This window comes from Pterocles gutturalis, unplaced genomic scaffold, assembly GCF_000699245.1.
Source record: "Pterocles gutturalis isolate BGI_N339 unplaced genomic scaffold, ASM69924v1 scaffold46011, whole genome shotgun sequence".
NCBI classification, from domain to species: domain Eukaryota; kingdom Metazoa; phylum Chordata; class Aves; order Pterocliformes; family Pteroclidae; genus Pterocles; species Pterocles gutturalis.
In genome coordinates, this window is record NW_010099471.1 from 2884 (window position 1) to 23723 (window position 20840).

General features: G+C 38.3%; 1 protein-coding gene across 1 annotated transcript in view; it reads right to left on the minus strand.

The window, feature by feature from the left end:
* Positions 1–14247, minus strand: part of LOC104463891 (RNA-binding protein 25-like) — a gene marked incomplete at its 3' end in the record, with an annotated part of 17126 nt that extends 2879 nt beyond the window's left edge. Inside the window, exons 1-8 of the mRNA XM_010076404.1 lie at positions 14132–14247; positions 10406–10455; positions 8900–9070; positions 8545–8602; positions 7181–7341; positions 4524–4706; positions 2265–2318; positions 1930–2013 (exon numbers count right to left, since the gene is read on the minus strand). Of these exons, the coding sequence (XP_010074706.1) occupies positions 1930–2013; positions 2265–2318; positions 4524–4706; positions 7181–7341; positions 8545–8602; positions 8900–9070; positions 10406–10455; positions 14132–14237 (867 nt within the window). The remainder of the gene's footprint in view (positions 1–1929; positions 2014–2264; positions 2319–4523; positions 4707–7180; positions 7342–8544; positions 8603–8899; positions 9071–10405; positions 10456–14131) is intronic.
* Positions 14248–20840: the final 6593 nt, after the last annotated feature.

Genomic DNA, 20840 nt, shown 5'->3' on the forward strand with positions numbered 1-20840 from the left:
CTGCTTTTTTGCCACTCTCAAAACCTTTGTTTGTGGTGAGAAATTATTTCTCAAGAGAGTGGGTTTCTCTTTTTTTTTTTAATATATTCACACGTGTGTAAATATACACACACATCTTGGTGTATTAAAATCTGTTTGGTAGGTCCACTTTCTTAAAATCCAATTGAAAAAATAAATTGGTCTATTTTGTAATCAAAATCTGACCTCATCAACTTCTATCAGCCTAAATAAGAGGAAGGGTAATGGGATGGGAACGGTATCAAGACATACTGAAGTAGTGAACAGAAATGAACAGGTAGAAGAATTATAAATCTTACCTTGAGCTCTCTTCAGACTCGTCCGTGCTGTAAATGGACGCCCCCTGCAATGCTGATACCCTGACAGTCTGTGGTTATTGTTTTATAAACTCACACCAAAAACATGCAAAGGTTCACTGTGCTCACTAGCCAGCTGCTAAAGATTCAACAGCCCCTTTTAAACATATCCAATATACACAATGACTGCTGTCAGTTGATTTTTCATGTTAAGAAACCCAAAACAGCACCCCCCCAATAATACAGATTAAAGGCAGTAAAATGCCCAACAGCTTCTGAAACAGCGAAGCATGTTTTTTGTTTGTTGTTGGTTTTTTGTTTGGTTTTTTTTTTTTTCCAATCTTATTACTTTTTTGCATCTTAGTACCGGTGACAACTTTGGGCTTGGAATTAAACACAATTCTACTTGAGTTTCACGACTGACCAGTTTCATGTTCAATTGCTGAGCTTCTCCAGATGATTTCTTCTAGAATTTTCCCCCAGGTTTTTATCTCCAACAACTTCAGTCAAGAGAAAAACGTGTACATACAACGTGTAGTCACATGTGTTTACATTGATACAGTTGTGTGAAAACATGGTACCATCCCCAGTGACTGCATGTGGTAAAGCTGAACAACACGGGCATACTTCACCTTGCTGTACCTTCAACATTTTCTGTAACATCAATTTGGGGGTATTTTGAAATAAAAGTGTGCGCTCAAAAGAGGAGCTTGCTGATACCTCCCTAGGCCAAGGATGACCCCAGTCTTGTTGGGGAAAAAATAATACCAACTTTAAGCCAAACATTATAATAAGAACATCACATGCATAGTTGTGCTTTACTATCAGCAGGTATAATTTTCCAAAGCAGAAACATCCACAGATGCACTAGGATTAATGAAAACTCCTGTAAGTGGGAACCCTGAGGTGGGACTTGATGTGCACCAACATTTCCAAGCCAGTTACCCCTTTGCATATTTTTCTGAGGGGGCATCCATAAGTATAATAAAAAACAGAAGCTCATACTTACATCCTATTCCATGTTACTTTCCAAGCTGTGAGTTTCATCTTGCATTAGTCACCATATGATCTCTATCATAATGGTGGGGGTCAATGAATAGATTAGCTTTATGGGAATTTACAGTTCTTCCATGCATCTAAAGTTTGGTAAGTCTGGTAACCACTGACCTAGTTTTAATCTTCCCCCACTCTTAACTTAGAACTATTAAAATAAAAGACTTAAATTTAATTCAAGTTTCAACTCTTCATAAAATGTTGGATTATGTTACAAATACACCTACAGAAACACACTCAAGTGTATGTCTTAAGCCCCGTTTAGCCTTTAGTTATAAATATCTTGACTTAATGCATGTGTAGAAACTTAAGTTGCCTTTATGCATGTTAAAGTGAGAAGACTGCAAAATAATCAGTAGCAATCAAAGTCTTAGCATAAAGATGTCAAGGGCCACTTTAACGTGGTAGTTGTCTTTTTTGACTTGTAAAGAACTATATGTATATTAAACCTAATATAAACAATTTTAAGTGATATTGCAAGGTAATGCTAAATTTTATAATAGTGGTTTTCTGGATTTTGAAAAAGCCTAATTTGTATCAAGTGCAAAAACAAGAATACTACCTTGTGTGTGTCTCTGAATTTACTGATCTCTCTTGATATCAGGTCTCTTTTGTCTTCCTCCATTTCTATAGCATTTATATCCTCCTAAAAAACAAGGGGAACAGGGGAAAAAGCATTAAGAGCCATCTGTACAGACATAGGAGAACAAGAGAAAAGCTGAAGGTTAGAATTTTTCAACCAGTCTTGCAAGAGATAAACAAAGTCCTTCTGCAGTGCCAAACCTGACAGTCTGATGTTAATGAGTGAAAAAAAAAAAAAATCAGATGGATAAGAGTCACAAATCTGGCAACTAGCAGTAAACATAGTCATTGTCAAAGCCTACAATGTAAACGAACCTTGGTGATGAGTGGATAAGGTATCAGTGGGGCCACTGGAAATCTGCGGAAAATCTGCGGAAAAATCCACGGAGATTTTTTTTTTTAAAATAGATTGCATACTACTCTGAAAAACAATGTTTTGTATGTTTGTACTATAAAGCAATATTGTATTGCTGTGATCTCATTTCTTTGATTCAACAAAAATTACAGAAGAACCTCGCTAATTCTCCCTTCTCTGAACTACTTAAGATACATAGTGAGGTCTCATATTAGTAAGACTTCACTGAATTACAAGTATACTGCAGGATAATAGTACGCTGTGGTAGCATCATAAATAAGACTAAGCTACACTTGCCAATATAAATGATCAGTATATTTGCAGTGGGTACGTCTTGATTTCATTTTCTCGCTAATTCGCAAAATTCGACAGATTGCACCTACTAACTAATAGTTAGTGCGAATTAGCGAGGTTCCCCCGTGCTTGAAATTGAAAACCAGATTCCACTCACTCTCAGTTCCCCACACACATTTTCAACTCCCCCACATCAGTCATGCCTTCATCCAGAAGAACTAACAACAGACTCCGCCGCTAACACCAGCAGGAGTCTTCTTCACACCAAGCCCTTCAGGGGACGACAGCCCCAAACCAGGTAAGCTTCCCTCCACCACCCCCCCCAAATATCTGCATCCATCTTTCCTTTCCCCACCACCCTCCACAGTCCTTCTTTCTCCTCTCCGTTAAGGACAAGAGAGCAACAGGATAGGACCATCTCTTCACTCCCACCTCTATCCACACAGGCCAAAGATGGCAACTTCCAAGTTTCTTTTCCCGCTTCCCAGTATGGGAGGGATGATTGAGTGTAATTTCAACCCACAAGTGCTATGTATTTTAAAAGAGTTATTTGTCTACTTGACTAGCTCAGATTGGCCAAATTCTACATCATACAGAGCTAGCAGAATACCTCTCTATCCCAGGGACATACTCAGCACCCAGCTCTTCCAAGACTGCAATGGTCTCTTACAAAGTTCAACTACCTAGCATTGTTCATGGCCATATATATATATGTACCCACAGGACAATACACATTGTAACAATGCTTGTAACAGAAAAACCCAACTGATAACATTAGACAGTGACTCATTTGTAAATTCTCATCCAAGAAAGCATCTTCTCCCAAAGGGAGGGAGAGGAAAGAAAAACAAATTCTCAGCTCAGCACTCTTGTACCTCACGTCAGCCATGGCTAACAATGTTGTGGGGAAGATATACTCCCTTAGGGAGATGTTGCTTCTTGCACCACACTTAAACACCATAAGCATTTGAAACTGCATTATTGCCTTGGAATAGGTACTTTGCAAAAGACTTAAGTGGGTAAAAGTCTTGGTCAAACAATTTTCCAATCTTTCATATTAGGTGCAGAATGGTAGGTGTGAAAGCCCATCTTCCCATGGTTAGAAACTTGGCTGGAAAAGCTAAGTCTGAGTTTGCTCATTCTTATTCCCTCTTCTCCAGTTTGTTTCATTCCATAAAAAAGGTCATCCATAAAAGCAGGTCTAAACCAGAACATTCATTCCTGTTTAACAGGGTTTTTTCTGCATTACACAATATATATAAAAACTATCTGATCAAATCCAGCCAAATTGACATGTGCATGTAAAAGTGATTTTGTAGGGCAGGAAGATTACAAAATGCCTTTCATCCCTGAAGGATCCCTCCAAGGTTTCTGAGGTACACGTATCAACAGCTAATGAAGCACTTCCACATTTGGAGAGACAGCTGCAACCAGTTGGATCAAGACACTACCGAAATGCATACTACAAGCAGAGAGAAGAAGAATTTCATCACAAACTACCAGAGCAAATTCCTGCCATTACAAAAGCTCCCTGGAATCTTTTAATGGAAATAAGACAGTATGCAGGAACTCTTTACAGTTGTTTCTTTAAGTTCTCATCTGAAAAACCCTACATGCACAGATTAAACTGCACTAAATTCAATATTTCCACCTTCAGAGAGATGAAAAGTCGGCTCAATCCTGCCCAGATTCAAACCTGTTGTTCCAAGAAGTCTACGTGCTTAGATGCCTAAACCATCATGAAGGGATGGTGTCTCTAACTGACTAGCTTTCAGCTTAAAAAAATAAAAACTGCTGTTGACATCAATACTTGTTGATTTGTTTTGTCATCAGAAGTTTAGGTTTAAAGTATTTGCACAAGGTTTGGCCATTATATAAAGGTGAGTTGAAGAAAAATCTGTTTTGTCCAAAATCAAAACACATACGTCCTCCTTCTTTTCCTTTTTCTTCTTCCTGGGGTGAGAGTCAGATTCCTGGGAGGGGGCATTGAGCTCGCTGGAATATTCTCGTATTAAGACTTCAATGGCCCCTTTAATTATCTGATCTCTTCTCTTTGTTTCCTCATCCAGTGCTTCATCGTCGTCATTCGTTGTCTCTGGTCTGGAGTTCTAAGGAAAAATTGCAAAGTAACAGGAATCAACAAATCGAGAATAATATTAGTTTTATTTCAGAAGTTCACCTTTGATAATCACATTCACACCCCTACAGAATTTACTAAAAAACAAAACAACAACAACAACAAAAAAAAACAAAACAAAAAACACCCAAAAAACCCCCCAAAAACACAAGAAAACCCCCCAAAAATCCAAACATAGGAACCACAGAGCTTTACATGTGAATGGCTGCAGAGAGCAAGTGTAGGATTGCATAGTAAAATAGAACAGATAAACAGTGATAAAGGTGGTAGGCAGGAAAAGAGAAAGTGCACGCACACTGACAGAAAGGCAATCACAATAGTCCAGCTCTTAGTCAAAAGTTTCTGCCTTGTATCCTCCAGAACTTCCAGTCTTTTCAACAGCAGTTCCTCAAAGCCTTCTACTTAAGTGCCATGCAACACAAATGTCTACCTATAATTTTCAAGCTGCAACTTATAACGGGAGAACGATACTAAAGAAACATTGTTAGGGAAAACATTGCTTGCACAGCAAACGTTTTCTTATTACTGTTGACCGATTACTTTGTAGTACCTCATCTTTTTGCCCCTTTCCACCTTGCAGGGAGAAAAGGCAACACACAGAAAGAAGTGCATTTCACTAAATGCTAAATGAAAGGGTAGAACAACGACCAGCATACTGAGCAAGGGAGCCCACTTCTCGATCCCCTGAATCTTTTAGAAAAATGGAATCTCACCTGAGAATCCAGCTGGGTATCCGTCAAGCGATAGGTGGTGGGTGGAGAGAGGGGGAGGGAAGGGTCTGATGGATCAGCAGCTAAGAATGAGGGGGAAGGGAGGATTCAGTTGGAGCTGAAGAGGCTGCCAGGCCAAGGAGGAGCAGGCTGAAAAGAGCTAGAAGGCAGTGACAGGGAGTGGAACTGAAGAGGCCCAGGGAGAAGCAGTGATCAGGGAGAGGTGCTAATTAGATAAAGGCTTGCTTGGTTTGTCTCCATAAGAAATTGTGTTGTAGTGTACACATGTGATTTCTTAATAAAAAAGATTAAAGAAAAGCTGCAACTTTTGGATCTGAGTGGCACCAGCACAGCAGCGATGGTATGAAACGAACTGCACACATATGATTACAATATGCTTCATAAATATTCCTTGGCAATTCACAGCCTTTCTTTGTACCACTGCAAACAAAAAAAAACCCACTCGGAGCTAATCTGACTCTGCAGTTCAATAGAACTGGCACATACTGTGTGTTTACCAGAACCACAAACAGCACCCTCTGCTTTATTAACCCACAGGAACTCACAGAAAACAAAATTCATAAGAGAGATGTACAAGAACTCCACTAATACTTTAAGCTTGTTTATAATATCAGCTCTGAAACACAGTATTGCAGGTGATGCCAACAGGAAACACGGAATATTGAATGGAAGGGGCAGTCACATCAAACCCTTACCTGGGTTACCAACTAGTACATTACTCCATTCAAAACCCAAGAAATTAGTACTCTGCTTCACAGAGCCACTGCATTTAATCCCATACATTGGGACACAGCAAAAAATGTGTCAAGTACTTCAAGTCATCAATAAAAGTACTTGTGTTCCCACTGTATTTTACATACCTTTAAGAACAATTCCAAATTGGAATTTTAAAAATTTACAGTGTGATTAGTATATTTAGTTTTCTGAACGAAAGCCTCTTCTCACTGTCATTTTACAGAAAATAAGTGTTCTAAGTACTATCTTAAGGCATATGCAGAACTTTAAAAGAGACCAGGCCCAACAACTTGATTGTGAAGGGAAGTATATTATTTTAGCAAAGAAATAGATAAAATTCATATTTATGTAAATTTGCCAGTTAGGTATCGTCGTATCTCACAAGAATTCAACATATCAAATATCTGCTATTGTTCCAGAACAGATCCTTAGCTCTAGAAAGGGATGTTACAAAACCAATTTCCCCATCTAGTAAACATCTGCAAGCTGCCCACTGCCTAATAACTGCATTATCTACTGAATGATATACATTTTTTCCTTTTAATTAATTTGCTGTAGAAGATCATCAGTGGAGGGGAAAGAAACTCCAATTCTTGTCAGACAGCTGATTTACAGACTCTGATAGAATAACAATTACTTCTAGTGTTTATGTAATTTCAAGAGTTTCTAAAGAAAAATGAAGCAACAGAACCATAAGATATAGCACATATTACTACACTTTAGAATGAATTACAGAGTTAATTCTACAGATTCAGTTGCAGCTTACAGATAAGTTTGAATGCTGGTGATTTAAGAGCTTATACTTCACTGCCTTTCAACGTATCTTCAGAATCATTAATGTGATTCTGGCAAAATCCTAAAATTAATTAAGGGCAGAGACAGGAATAGAAACTAACAGATACACTCACAATTTGATCTAGCAAGTACGTTACACTGACCCTTCTGCCAAAACAACACAAGTCACAGATTATATACATACCCCATTAGAAGCCTTTTTCTTTGCTTTCCATTCATCTAGCTGAGCCTTTGTCTTTGCATCAACTTTGACTAGCAGCTTCTTCTCTCCAATCTGGAGGTCGTGGAGTAGTCTCAGTGCTCGTAGCGTGGATTCTGGTTCTTTGTACTCACAAAATCCAAAGGCTGAAACAGACGATTGAAATGAACAATGAAAGTGTGAAAGCTCTTCAGGTAATTACTTTGTGTAAAAAAAAGCATTTTGAATCAATAAACTTGGAATATAGGCACTTCTTTTGTTTAAAACCAGGAGTACACATCATGAAAAGTCTGAAAGATCATTCACTGCATTAGTCTTTGATATAACTAACAGCTCAGTGAATAAGGTGAAAGCAATATATACATTGTAGATGCCTCATCCCTGGAAACATTCAAGGTCAGGTTGGAGGCTCTGACCAACCTGATCCAGTTGAAGATGTCCCTGCTCACCGCAGGGGAGTTGTACTAGATAACCTTTCAAGGTCCCTTCCAACCCAAACTATTCTATGATTCTATGATTGTGTTTGTAAAACTTCTGACATGTTTGTCTTTCTGACATGTTTGTCTTAACTAAGGAATGCAGTCTATATGAAGACATGCCTCAGGTGGGTTTGCAATTGCCTGAAGACCAAGGACATCAATCAACAGCTCATTATTAATCCAGAGAGAGGGGCATTTCATAATTAGGTTCTTTACAACAGTTACAGAAAGTTGTAAATGAGAAAAACACCTTATGAGAGCAAAACAAGCAAAGTATCATATGTAAGAAAGCTGAAGAAACTTAACTACATCTTAAAAAAGAGAAAAAAAAAACATCTAGGGCAGATATGAAAACACTAACAGCAAAAAATAGAAACCAAAATTGTTTCCTTCATCCACTGGAGAAGTCACAGGAAAAAATAATTCAGTTCAATTTGACAATAAGGAAGGAAGTTAAATTTTACATCAGGAAAATCTGCTTAACAGAGAAGGATAATACATAATAAGGGAAGAGACTAATAACAGAGTTCAAATATGCTCCTTTGGAGGTTAAGTCCAAACTGGTAAACCTTTCTCAGGGATGGTCTATAAACTCCTGACTCAGTCTCAGAACAGAAAGGTGAGCAAAATTAGGCCCCCAAGACATTTTTTCATTTAACCTTTCTCAATTTTATGTTTTTTGTTTTGTCTGTGATTCCAAGGACAGAAAATACTAGCTGTTTACTACGAAGTATTTAGCAGTTAAGTATAATATACAATAACTTAAAATGTAAAAGTATTAAGAATAGCAATGTGTCAAGACATTTGAAAAGCTGCCAGGTAATAAAAACAAGAGTCTCACCAGAGATTTTGAGAAGTATGAATAATTACCTTGAAGTTTTCCAGATGCCCCTTGTACTCTCTTCCAACTCAAAACCAAGCCACATTTCTGCATTAAAGACAAATATTATTAAATATTGTTTATGTTCAAAACATTAGAAAAACTTGAACACTTTTTGCAAAAGATGACATGTAAAAAGGGTAAAGTACTAAAAATAAAATATGTCTACGTTCACTGACATCTACAGCTTAAAAAACTGTACTCTTCACTTACTGACTTTAGACTCAAGCGCAATGGACTGCTATTCCAGTGAGAGACTCTGCTTTTAGTGTCAATCCACTGCTTCTGAGTCATTATTTCATTCATCAGCCAGGAATGAAGTTTAACAAGCAGTCCACTACTTACTGCTAGAAGCTGCCGTATAAGCATGTCCGAGGCCTTCTCAGAAATGTTGCCTACAAAAACCGTGGTAGTGGGACCGCTGTTCTCATCATTTTCTTTGTTCTTTAAGCCAGGATGATCTTTTCTGACTCCCAAATGTTTTCCAACCATAGACACTGTGGTAGGAACTAATACCTAGAAAGAGGAGAAGGTGGTATTACATAAAGTGTCAGACTGAGGTTTTTTTTTATTTATTATTTAAATCTGTAAGACAAGAGTTGGGGATGTACATGTATTTCAAAATTAAATTTGCAAACCAATCTTAGGCTTACGGAGTGAGACACCATTAAGTGGTTCAGGCCTTAACACTTTATACAACACAAAGACTCTTATTTTCTGGGAAAGATGGGACAGGAAAAAAAAGGTGTACCTGAACACGGCTACTGGAAGGTCTCAAGGTGAGCATAGAGTAACATGAGGTATTATTTCTTCTACAAATAACTAATTTGCAACATCTGAGCCACTGGAATTTGAAGTGCCTTACCTAACAGTGTAAAAAGCAAGGTGCAAATAGAAAAATAACTCTTGACTCCGAAGGCTTCAATGGACATGTGATAGGTCTTAAAGCTTTCAGAAAGTGAATAAACACTACTGCTTTATTTAATCAATACACAACCCAAAGGCTTTTTGGGTTAAGGAGCAAAAATTTGTAAAATAAATCAGATAGAGATAGGCATGATCACCTGTTCCATTTTGCAGCACCTCTCTCATTCCACCTAAGATTTAACAGCAGGTATGCACTGACTCCCTCTTCTCAAAACACCCTTCTGGGAAGTGTCACTTAATAAAAATTATTTTAATCAGAAAACTGAATAATGCATTTGTTCTGTTATCTTTGTCTTTAATACATCAGTTACCACGAACATATCCTCCTGTAACAAACACAAGCTATCAAAAAATGTAGTATTTTAGGGAGATTTCACTTATGCAAAAATCACAGAAATGGTAATTCACCTTGAAGCCAAGAAGTAACCTTTATATTTTAAAGAGCTTCTTTCCACTCCATAAATCATAAACCTTGCTTCCAACTAGCAAGCAGTAAGACAAAGAGACCTTTCTCTCATATGCTTTTCCATAGATGCGTATTATATGCAACTATTCCCTCCCTTGCAACATGAGGACAGAGAGCTTGTTTGTAAGCTTGTCAACGCACAACTTTCTAGGCAACTCAGCAGTGCTGCATGATGGCCTTATAAACCTGGATGAGGTGATGCCTCCAGCACACCCTGTTAGGCCAACAAACTCAGGAGACCTGGAATCTAACTGATCTAACTGTACTGCACAGGAAGACCATGCATGACTGAAAGGCAAAGCCTAAATCATTGCATAACAGTTGCCTATAAAGGGAAGCGTTTCCTTTCATAGTACAAATTTTGATGGAACAGAACAAAACAAAAATACTGTTAGCATCTACTAAGTTTTACCCTCCATTTTATTTTGTTACCATCTCATCCCCATTGTGATACTTACAGTCGGAGCAGGAGCCATAATGCCCATTGGTACAGGAATCATAGGGGTCCCTGAGAAAGACAAGGCATTAATATTAAACTGCACTGTTGAGACTACTGATGAATACAAATGAACTGATCACAGACATAATTTCCAAATCAGACAGACATTTTGTTCAAATAAGAATTCCACAGTACTGATTACCAGTAATTCCTTAAGCATTCAAGTATAGTCTGAGTACACTAACATACCATGTACATCCTAGTCACTTTTATCATAATTAACATTTTGACTTTGTTCATCACAAACAAATCTATTTTCAAAGCACCTTCAAACCAGTGTTGCTCTAGAAGATAGCTGCGCGACGAATGAGGCAGGAAATCCCATAAATAGATAGTAAAAAGACCTGAAGTCCTACAGATTATAATCTCATTCCTGACTTGCTCAATTCTCATAGCACAATCAATTCTGCGTACAAGTTAGGGACAAAGTCCTATGGAGAATGCCACCAGGCTTCATGTCACTATTTATGGAATAGCTTAATAAAGGCGGCATAGAAAACCTCAATCCAGAAGCTCTCCACCTGCTGAATATATGACTTGGCAGTCTCTAAAACTTAATTTAAAACAGTATTTAATCAGGTGAAATCATGCAATACCCTCTTTCTTACTACCAAATTCACTGGCAGCTTCAAGTACTATCATGTTAGCCAATATCTGATCGTAATAAAGGCTGTTTATCTTCCCACGCCAGCTGCCAGACGAGGTTAAAGATACTAAGTGAATGCATTTTTAAATGACTTGCTGTCCAGTAAAGACATTGAGACTCAAAAGCAATTAAATCAATCTCATGTTCTTCAGAGAAATACCCTCTAGGGATCCTAGATCTCTTTTTTTATTCTACAAAAAACTTTCTTCATTTTTCACTCTCAATCCTCCCCCTTTGATCCTTCACTTCTCCATCTCTTACTGCTGTATTCCTAAAATCCTAACCAAACTTCTGCAACCTACTGGACTTATTCCCCTATTTTCTCCAGTACTTAGTCCTGAAACAACACTTCTCCTCAGACACCTTCTCCAGCTTTCTCCTTATCTACTCTGGTTTTGCTTTCATTTATTTTCTCCATCACCCAATCCCCTTCCTCAGTCCCTTCATACTAGGCATACTACCTCCTATTCCTCCAAACCATTCAGAAAATCAGAAGATGTCTTGCTCTCCCATGCTCTCAGTTTTAACACACCATGGCATCTCACAGACTGGAGGAACTACTCCAAGAGAAGACTCTGGTTGTGCAGCCCCACAACTATTACAACTATAATTATCAAAATGCTGAACTTGGATTTTAAAGTTACAACTCAGTAAAGATACTTGTGTTATCACTGACAATTCTCTGAAACTATTAGCCCAATGCTCAGCAGAAGCCAAAAAAACACACTAAAAAACGTTGGGTATCACCAGCAAACATAGTGCTTATCAAGACCACAGGCATCACTTAGCTGCTACACAAAAACCTGGTGCACCGATACCGTGACTGCTCCCTACAGACCTGGTCTCTGCAACCCAAGAACAACATGCAGCCTTAGAGAAGAGCAACTACATGACTTTAAGTGTTAAAGCAGCTGCTTTACTAGGAAAGACTCTGCACTCAGACTGTTCAAGTGTGGAGGTTTGCAAGGTGTGGAACATGACTGAGGTGTACAAAAATACAAGACACAATCCACCTAACGCCCACATCAGAACCAGGGCAGGAGGCGGACACTAAGTAGGCAATGAGTTTACAGACAAAAGAAAGTAGTACTTTACACAGTGGTTAATGAACTTCTCAAATCTAGCACAGGAAACAACAGCAGAGATGAACAGTATCAGCAAGTTCAAAAAAATATAAAAATATTGACGAATGACAGGTCCAGAAAAAGATAAAGGAAATATGAAAGATCATACTCTGTAACATCGCTAACACTACAGTTGTACGAGGAAACAGAGTCAGCGAGCAGATAGGTGTGCATGCTCACCCTAAATACCATCTTGTATTCCCACTGCCCAGACAACACATCAAGCTATATGGACTGCTGGTCTGACACACTACAGCGTTTCTTACATATGAACAGCCATTTCTTTACATCTTAATGGTAACCAATAATCTTTGGAGATGAGAAGAGTTATTAAAATCACCTCCTTATCAAGTCTTCCACACTTAAGTTGGAACTTAAGTTGCTAGAACAACTTATTTTTAACAGCCATATTTTTCAGCAAAGTAAAACACTTTTCCTAACTTCACTCTTACACAGCTCAGCTGAAACTTTTCAAAAAATTATAGACTGAGTAAGATAACTAGAACATGAAATTTTCACCAAACAGCTAGCTAAAGATAATATTACAAGCCACTAAAATTGTGATCTTACTTATGGAACAATTTCGGAGTAGACTTTCACAAAGTTGCTATGGCATTTTTAGCATTTTCAATTCTACTGATACACTTGTACTAAGAAATGAGAGATCCATATCCTCTACACGTCAAAATATGTTATCTGCACAGGGAAGTAAATCATGTTTCTAGTGTGCAGAGAAAAATTTAATTTTTGCCTAATACCAGGCTTCTCCACTCTACAAACTGTTTGGATTACTAATACTGAAACAAGACTATTCATATAAAAAAATAAAACACAGCAACAGAACAAAAAGATCTTTGTCACACACGTTAAGAAGCAAGTGTTCAGAGCAGAAACTTACATCAGGCATTTCAAAGTATTCTTCAGAAAGTAATTTTTAAAAGCATCTGGTATTTTTCACACTAGAATATATAAACTGGAGCTAGTAAAGATAACAGGTATGGTTTTAAAATTTAACCTGAAATTTTTCATGGTAGAACAGTACCTAATCAAGATCTCTGCCTTTAGCAGAACATTGCATGGATCTCAGAGAAAAAAAAAAAATTAGAAAAATTAATGCAAGTAAGGATTAGCCAGATGAACGGATGTGCACAAACTGTTCCTGAGTTCAGCCATCTGGTTTTTGAATGCCTTTATTGTCTACAAAACACTTGTGCACAACACAGCTTAAGACCCTACAGACAGGAGTTATTTTCTACAGCCCTAGTGATGAATTTTAAAGGGGTAATTCTCTGAAGTATTCCTCTCTCCCACTTGCTCTGTGGTCTCCTGCCTCCAGTCACTGTTATCTATACTGGCTATGTACAGAAAAGTAGCTCCAGACCAACAAATTAAAGTCTCAATGCAAAAAAACAGAGGCTGATCTTACAGATCAACAAAGAAAAAAAAGGTGGGATTAATGTCAGGAAGATTAGAAGGAAGAAGGAATGTAACAGTAAGTTTGCAAGATGTGTGGAAGAAAGTATGCAAAAAGCAGAATAAAAGAAAGCAAGACTCCTAAAAAAGTGGAGAAAAACCCTGCCAGAAGTTGTACCTTCTCTGAAAGTTATTCCTGTATTTTCACACCACACGTACTCAGTGTACCCCAGTGTTTCCAAAGGCTTATTTGAAAGGAACAAAAATCACCACCTGGCTTCAGTCTTGGAAAAAAAGGTTCAAGACGAAGCCCGATATTGTCTCTAATGGTTTGATTTCTGGTCAGAAGCAAACAGCTTTTGGTAAACCAAAAGGAATTTGCTCACCTGACACGATCTGTGGGTAAACTAGAAACTCAGTTGCAATGTACACAAATAATACAATTCAGAATAATAAAAGGTAATTTATTTCTACAACACTTTCATATCCTAACATAACTTACCAGGAGGTACAGGTGGAGGAAAGCCAGGAAACTGCGGAGGTGGGATCCCAGGGGGAAGGGTTGGGATTCCCATAGGAGGGCGATTCAAATGAGGTGGAAAAGACATTCTTCCAGTCACAATCTGTCAAAAAGATAGAAAAGGAAACTTGTACTAGTCAGTTCCCAAACATGAATTAAAAAAGCAGTGCAAATGGTAAGTGCCCATAATGATTTTAAATCTTTATCAGGACATTCAACTACAAACTAAGACTACTTTTAACTCTTTTTTTCCATGCTATTCATTATGTTACAAATGTAGAAGCCTTCTTTCACAATGAAAAACAGCACTCCTAGCAAAGTTTCAGAATGAAGTGAAAACCAAACCTGTACCTGAATCCTCATACCAATAGTTTACAAGGAGTATGAATTAAACAGCATTTAACAGCTTGTACAGTTTCTTTAAAATAAAGCGATCTTGCAATACGTTTTCAATAAGGCCAGTAGTTCCCTGGTACAAGAAATGATCACACACGATACGACTATGGAACAAGATGAGAGAAAGAACTGGGACATCCTGATGCTCAGTACTGACAGGAATTGTATTTAAGACAACGTGGGGAAGATCCCCAAATTCCAGCACATAGACAGTTAAAAGCCTGGAAGAGGGTTCTCGATCTATTTTTAACTTCCCAGTTCACACATCTTCTAGAGCTCAACTTGGATGATAGCCCACGAGTGAGCAGAGAGTCAATATGCTACCATGGAGAGTAAAGATTGTTTTAACATCATTAACCATTTCAGGTGGTTATTATGTGCATATTACTGACCATGTAACAGGCACCACCCAAGAATAAATAATGCTCAAGACCACCCTTAACACAACTAACGAGGCATGTATTCTTGCTTCCAATACTACCTGAGCAACCTCACATGGTCAAGTCTTCAAAAAAGGTTGGCTCTCAGTTCAACCAAAACCGGACCCCAGTATTACTGCTGAGCCTACAGGCACCTTCAGACTGCAGTGTGGAAGCATTAGAGGAACTTCAAACACACAGGATTGTGTGGATACGAATTACCAACACATTGTATCACAAGCGACAAGAGTCCAGTTAGCTGCCTGTGCAAACATTTGTGCTTCTCAACAGACCGTACAGACTGCTTTACAACCTACAGTACCGTACCTACCCGGCAACTGTTATCCAAACAGGTAACCACGAGTCAAAACTGAAGCAGGTGGCCTTGAGAAAGAGTTATGATAAGCAAAATTCTGCTATGTACAACATACCTGTAGATTATAAGATGTTTTCCCTAGCTTCCTGCCACTGAACACAAAAGAAACAGGAAACGAGCTTCACTGGAGACCTATGTGCCTTCCATACATGTACAAGAGCAAGTAGTTAACAGTCTTGAATACTAGAAATAACTGCTAATATCAGTGGTCTACCATAATGGTAGATACATGTGAAAGAGCCAAAAAAATTATAATAAGAGAATTATGTAGCAAAACTTTATTCCCACAGAGTCTGGAAACAATTACAAGAGATAAGTTTATACAGTGGACTGGAGAGGATGAAAGGGAAACTCAAATGTATTTGGTAATATCTTTGAACACCAGAACTTATTACTCTGGTAAAAGGACACATACAACTCCACAGCATAACTCACATTTACAACTTCATCAATCACAAGAGGTTCCTGATGATGGCATTCATTAATTGGCCTCAAAGGGCATTCATCAACATCTCACCAAAGGAGAAGATAAATGCTGCTGAGACACAAGGTCTAAGATAGTGGAAGAAACGAGAGCAAATGCAAGCATTCCTCCAATAGTTCAATAAAGATTATTTTATGCAATAGAATCAATATAAAACTTTTTTCCCCCCCCTTAGAATCCAAATGCCTAAGAACACACTTCCTTTCTGTCATTCTGGAGTTTTTAAAATTGAATGGGCAAAGAAAAGCAGCAAAGGTGTACTGCCAAAACATTTTATTCAGAAGAACGTTGTTTCTTGTCTCTTTGGACTATGTGCACATCTGTCGACATTCCTCTAGAATCTGAAACTTGGACAGTATGGAAGGGAACAGAACTCCCTTATCTGCTTTGGTATCACTATTTGGAACTTTTTCACCAAAAAAAAAAAAAAAGCAGCTAACAGTCACAGGAAAGTAAGAAAATCAGGATCTTTAAGGCTCTCAGTCCTTATCTATATTGCAAGCTGACAAACAAGCGGACAAAATTCAAAGCTGTTTTGGGGGCAGATGATAGTACAATAAGCTACTGGGTCTGAATGAAGTGGTTCAAAACAGGCTACAACAGTGTTACCCCATCTGAGGTCCACCAGACATTAAGGAGTGGTCTGTTAAAGAAAAAAGCACAATTGGGGAAGTAGTTTTCCAGGCTGCCTGTAGGTGCAGTCCTTTCTCTCGCTCTGATAAGCACTCTGAGACACCATTTTGGTGAAGTGGGGAAAAAAAAAAAAAAAAGGCCTAGGGACTAAGAGCTGAAACAGTTCTTTGAATGAAAAGATGCCAAACCATACAGTACTCAATGGATGCTACGTATGAACACAGGCAAATCTGGTTTTTCTATTTATTTATTTAAATTTAAAAAGCAAAGATTTAGCAGTCACTGAAGTAATTGTTACTGCATAAAAGGAACAAGGCAGTTAAGTAAAAACACGCCAAATTTAGTCTTGCAATCTTCTAGTCAGATGACGTGAAACACACCATTATCTGTAGGGCTTCAACAACCCATTTTACTCAAAGCACTCTGTTCCCATTTTTTCCATATTTGTACAGTTACTTTCACAGCATCTAGAAAGCTGCCCTGTTACTGACCACAGACCAACTGCACAGACCCATCCTAGCACCTCTGCAGTCTGTGACACTCAAGATCAACACTAGAATTAGAGAAAGTTTTGGTCTCTTTCTTGCTACTATATGTAAATACCTGTGTGAAACCAGCACAGAACAGTTTAATTCTGATTCCATCATGAACACTTGAGGATCAACAGATACCAAGACTGAAACTACTCACTTTTTAGAAGAGAGCGATCTGGATGAGAGAAGAAGATGCATCCAGTTCCTTGCAGCAGACAAAACGCTACCATGTAGCACATTTTTTCTGTCAACAGCTACAGAACACACAAGAAATGTACGTACTCTTCCAGCAGGCAGAGAGGCCTCTGACATCAAATTGATAAGCAACCACAAAACCACAGGTTAGGTATAGGAAGTTAAGAGATGCTGAACTGGGTGGGTCTAGGCAGAATACTCTTGTAGAAATTTCAGGAACAGTATCTTGACCTTCTCTGCAGGCTGTCCTACTACCCTACCACTACAGTTCAGTGTCTATTTACCGTGGTCTCAGTATCGTATATGTTGATGTTCAAATTTCCAGAATCTATTTGGATGTGTAAGTAAAGAACTAAGCAGCCCTGACATATTTTTAAACCCTTAGTTGACTTATGAAAGCATTACCTCAAGTGGATGCGAGCAGCATTCTTGATAGCTGCATTTTAATGAGCAGCTCTTTAAGCGAGAGCTTAATTTATATGCATGTTACTGTGGTCACAAAGATTCAGGGGTAAGAGAAGCAGTGAGCATCTGTCCTGACACCATTCAAAATACTGAAATCATGACATCTTCAGTCCCCAGAATGATGGATTTGTGTGAGGTCTCTGAGTCACAGTGTTGTCAATTTAGGCTGTGTCTGTGCCAGCAAGCAGCGCAGCACAACAGCAGCAGGTCAGTTAAAACAGACGGAGCTGAGACCCTGATGCCCACAGCACACGTCCTGGGGAGGACCATCCCACTGAAACAAATGCCAATTTGCAGGTAATGGTGCACTTCTCAATATATTTTCATTCAAAAGGAATCCAGTTCATTCACTGGAACAGTGCAAACCAATGTGAAAAAAGGTTTCTCAAGTGAAGATGGCTGCGAGACTTCCTTCACCCTGATCTGAGTTAACACACTAATGTAGGTGCAGTTTATTAGCCTTGGGCGATTTTTGTAAGCTACAGCTTAATGATGTCATGGATGGCAAAACATCTAAGCTTACTTAAGCAGACCCAGTTCAAATCCATCCCGAGCTATTAACTAAAGCAAGTGCTACACAAACACAGCTATAATATTCCAGGTTCAACTTTGGCCTAGAAGGAGTTCAGCTGCTTTCATACACTGCTCTTCTGAGTTAATAAGTCCTGGTGGAACCAAATGCCAGGCAGAGGCAGCTGCACCGATCTTCTGAAACTTGGAGAGAGTACAGGAATACCCACATGGCTCTACGGCTCAGTAAAACCCACTGAGACTTGTTAATTCTGCCTCAGTGCTATCCCTGCCGTGCCAGGGCTCTGTCCATTAGAAGCAGGACAGCTCTGACACACAACTACACAAGTGTACAGGGCTGGCCTGAGGGCATGCTGGACTCGGGTGTCTGAGACCACAAAGAACTCAGAATTACTGTGAAACAACAGTCATTGCTGTCCCATGCTTCTTGATTATCTCTGACTCCCAAAAGTTCCAGTAAGAGGGGAATGACTATATAAGAAGGTTCTACTGGTCTGGCTGCACTGTTAATGTAATTTTTTTTAAATCATAGTATTCTTTAAACCTTTTTTTAAATAAGGGGGTGAAGAGATATTAATAAAGAGAATGTAGTTTAATAAAAATCACTGGTAAGTAATGTATTTTAAACTGACAATTATCTCACCTACTCAGGGCAGCATCATAATTCTACCAGTGTCACAGGATTACTTTCCTTAGTATGTCCATGTTTACACATCATAAAATGTTTTGCAGATTTTTAAACAAAAGTTAACAATTTTCAAAACAGTTAAGTTCCCCATGAAACAAACAGTTACAATACTTACTGTTAGGCTGCTGTTATACTAAGCAAAGTTAAAATTACCTCTAAAAATCCTGAAGTCAATGCATAAACAAACCTAAAACAAAATTCTTAAAGAATACAGACATGTAGTGCCATAACAGCAGTGACAGTATGGCCGATGTAGCTTGATTTCATTTTGTCTGATTTTAACTTCTCGTCAACATCTTCCCAATACAATTCTTGTGCACCACAAAAAACCTGTACACTCAATCTAGAATAAGTTCCACGACATAGGTGTGCAAGCTAGTCCCTCAAATAAGGGAGCAGTAAACTTGTTTGGAATTTTTTTTAAATTAACTACAATCCAGCTTTGATTATAATCTTAACATTTAGATTATTACAAGAGTGCCTGACGAAATCCAACACCTATGGTAAGTGTGTAATACTATGCTATGCTATTTAGTAACATCCTGGTTAAAGAGATATTATGCCAAGATTTTCATTTGGTATACCCATGTTATTAAGTTTCACCGGAAACAGAAAAGCTTTCACACAAAACCTGTTTTATTGCTTTTTAAGAATTAGAGTAATTCCTATTAAGAATCATACAATGTTTTGGCATTTGATTCTAATGTCAATACCCGGAGAAAACATATGCAGTAAACGAACCCACTAAAGTCAGTACTATCACATAGGCTTTTACATCGGTCTCTATAGGATGGATGGATTGCAAGCCATTCCGTTATAAAAATAAATAATCCGAGTTTGTCACCCATTGGATATCCTGTTTATGTTACTACTTCTCACAAAAAAAAAAAGAAAGCTCCCTAAAACAAAAATCTTTTCTTTCAAGCCAATGGATTCTCTCAGTGAAAATGTCCACTTTCTCATAGAATCCCACAGTTTTGTCCACAATTGCATGCAAGCTAAGCAAGGCATTAATGTCAAACAATAGACACAGATAAATCAGATTATAGATTTTCTAAGTATATTTATTTCTGAAGAAACAAAACTACTATCTGCTCAAGCCTGTTTTTCAGGGGTGATCTAGAAAGTGTTCACTAGCTGCCATGGAATAAGTTGCATCCCAAACTATCATTATGAAGCAACCCAAAAAGCAACATGTTTGTCCAAACCAAAGCCTCAGTCCGAAAGCCCTTTAACTAGCACCCCGTTAAGCATGCTACCACTTTAAGACCTTTGATCTAGTTCCTAATTCTGTCGGTTTGCACCCATATAAAGCCCTAGTCAGTCAACTAAGTAACTCTCCACTCTAACTTTGCTGGTAACTCTTCCCAAAACACAAATGTGGCTGTAGCATTGCAACATTTATGTGAATGTGCACTCAGAGACAAAATGTGAAGCACTATGTACAATGCCACTCCTTTACAGAGAAAGTAGGAAACTGTCTTGTTCTTCCTTCTTTGAATTTATTCTGGACCATCTTCCATAAATGCTGATCCAATACCTGAAGCAATGCTTTCCTGTCTCACAAAAAATTACTAAGAATACTCGTGCATGTATTATAATCCAAATAGACTAAGAACTACAAAACTTTAACTTTTCCCTTCCTGTAAGCCCATGTAAGACCTGCTACAAAAAAAAAAAAAAAAAAACACACCAAAAAAACCCCCCAAAAAAACACTATTGGCGTTTGGGATGTTCGCTGTATTTAAACAAACAAACAAAAAGCCTCTTTTCCTTCAGGCAAACAAAAGTCTTTTGCTATAATGGAAAAGGTCCTCCTGAGGAAAACATGCCAACACACACACACCACAACGGCTCCTGACACGGATGAATCACTCCCCCTCTTTCATGCCCATCACGCGGTTTAAGATGACTACCCCAGTCCACACTAAGGACGTTAACTCCTCTGCCACAACACCGTCGAAACACGTT